We start from the raw sequence: 2,299 nt of genomic DNA, 5'->3' as shown, positions 1-2,299 counted from the left end.
AGGTAGTTGTTGTTTTGGAGTTTATGTACATAGTTGTTTAACTCGCCAGTGAGAGTAACCTTGTATTTTGGATTCTAGCTATGTGTATGAAACTCAGTTATTTAGTTTTTTTGAGCAGCTCTATGCTACTGTTTGTAGTATCGTATTTCTACAGGTGCTTTGACGCTTCGTATACAAGGGAAATTTCTTTGTATACGGCGGATTTGTCGGCGTGCCCGGGGAACGAGATATCCGGGGCGTGACAAAATCACTTTTAAAAATCAAATTAAGTCATATAAAATTCAAATTAAGTCACTATTAAAAATCAGTATTAAAAATCAAAATCAAATTAAGTCATATAAAAATCAAATTAAGTCACTATTAAAATTCACTATTAAAAATCAAATTAAATCAAATTAACACTATTAAATTAAATTAAATCACTATTAAAAATCAAATTAAGTCATATAAAAATCAAATTAAGTCACTATTAAAAATCAAATTAAATCATATATAACTATTATATGTTAGTTAGAATTTATAACTAATTATAGCTTTTAATTTTTATATTTGTAATTTTGCAGTTAAAATATGATGAGTTGAAAATTTTGACTCTTGCTGAGATTGATAAGTTGTTGCGTAGCAACGGAAAAAGTCTAGCAGAATTTCCTCCGATGCATTTACCTAATAAACATCTTTTATTTGGAGCCAGAAACAACTTCTTCAAGATGAATTTTATTATGATAGGAATTCCATGATAAGGGAGCACAAAACCTTGATGTCATCTCTTACTGATGAACAGAAAGGTGTCTATGAGACAATAATTAGTGTTGTGTCAAAGAATGAGGGAGGTGTTTTCTTTCTGTACGGGTATGGTGGACCGGGAAAAACTTTCAAATGGCGAACTTTATCTGCAACCATAAGGGCTAAAGGTCAGATTGTTCTTAATGCTGCTTCTAGCAGAATAGCAACACTTCTACTTCCGGGGGGAAGAACAGCTTACTCTAGATTTGTGATCCCACTGGCAATAACTGAGGAGTCAACCTGTAATATAAAACAGGGTAGTGATCTGGCAGAGTTGTTAATTCATACGAAGCTTATCATATGGGATGAAGCTCCAATGGCACACAGGTTTTGTTTTGAAGCAGTTGACAGGACATTAAGAGATACTCTACGGTTTTCTAATCCATTAAGTTGTGAGCAACCATTTGGGAGTAAAGTCGTCGTTTTTAAGGTGATTTCAGGCAAATTCTTCCTGTTATTCCTAAAGGGACAAGACATGATATTTTTTTTGCAACTATTAATTCTTCTTATCTTTGGAGTTTTGTTAAGGTTCTTACTTTGACAAAAAATATGAGGCTAGAGACAGACTCATCTAATTACAATCTAGAAGAGATGAGAGAGTTCTCAAAGTGGATACTAAGTGTTGGAGATGGAGATGCCGGTGAGGAGAATGATGGTGAAAAATTATAGAAATACCTGATGAATTTTTCATAAAGAAATCAACAAATCCAATTGCATCAATAGTGGATAGTGCGTATCCTTCATTGTTAAGCAATATTCATGATTTGCAATACCTACAAGAAAGAGCGATTCTTGCTCCTACTCTTGAAATTGTGGATGTTCTGAATGAATACGTGCTTTCATTGCTTCATTGTGAAGAAAAAGTTTATTTGAGCTCTGACAGTGTTTGTAAGACGGATGTGGGCTTAGATAGTCCTGAAGATGTATATACACCTGATTTCTTAAATAGTATTAAATGTTCAGGAGTTCCCAATCACATGCTCAAATTGAAGCAAGGTGCTCCTGTGATGTTATTGAGAAACATAGACAAGTCTTCAGGTTTATGCAATGGAACCAGATTAGTGATCACTCAATTGGGAAAACACATACTAGAAACAAAAGTGATCTCTAGGAGCAATATTGGGTAGAAGGTGTTTATATCTTGTATGGTGATTACTCTATCAGACTCCAAGTTACCTTTTAAAATGCAACGAAGGCAATTCCCGTTGGCTGTTTATTTTGCTATGACAATAAACAAGAGTCAAGGTCAATTGTTATCACATGTTGGATTGTATCTACCTAGACCGATATTCAGTCATGGTCAGTTATATGTTGCAATATCTAGAGTTCGAAGCAATGATGGATTGAAAATTCTAATTTGTGATAAAGATGGTTTGTTATCGAAAATCACAAGCAATGTGGTTTTTAAAGAAGTGTTTCAGAACTTAAAATAGGTGAGCAGTATATTTTTCATATCAATTTTAGTTATCATTTTGTTTTGCACATCAATATGTAAATGTAATTATTTTGCACACCA

At 33.4% G+C, this 2,299-nt stretch overlaps 1 protein-coding gene across 1 annotated transcript; it reads left to right on the top strand.

The window, feature by feature from the left end:
- LOC109709076 lies at nt 758-1,910 on the top strand. Its single transcript, XM_020231148.1, has 3 exons — nt 758-1,213; nt 1,312-1,423; nt 1,507-1,910. The coding sequence occupies exons 1-3, from the start codon at nt 758-760 to the stop codon at nt 1,908-1,910; spliced, it is 972 nt and encodes a 323-aa protein (XP_020086737.1).

The sequence above is a fragment of the Ananas comosus genome, linkage group 4 (assembly GCF_001540865.1).
Source record: "Ananas comosus cultivar F153 linkage group 4, ASM154086v1, whole genome shotgun sequence".
Taxonomy (NCBI): Eukaryota; Viridiplantae; Streptophyta; class Magnoliopsida; order Poales; family Bromeliaceae; genus Ananas; species Ananas comosus.
Note: the sequence above shows the minus strand (reverse complement) of the source record. Positions and strands in the feature narration are given on the sequence as shown.

What these genes read in the sequence shown, in the direction of transcription:
- LOC109709076 (XM_020231148.1), top strand. Translation starts at nt 758, where the DNA reads ATGTCATCTCTTACTGATGAACAGAAAGGTGTCTATGAGACAATAATT. An exon ending in GTAAAGTCGTCGTTTTTAAG is followed by an intron (nt 1,214 to 1,311) that starts GTGATTTCAGGC and finishes AGTTTTGTTAAG; the next exon opens with GTTCTTACTTTGACAAAAAA. An exon ending in TGTTGGAGATGGAGATGCCG is followed by an intron (nt 1,424 to 1,506) that starts GTGAGGAGAATG and finishes TTGCATCAATAG; the next exon opens with TGGATAGTGCGTATCCTTCA.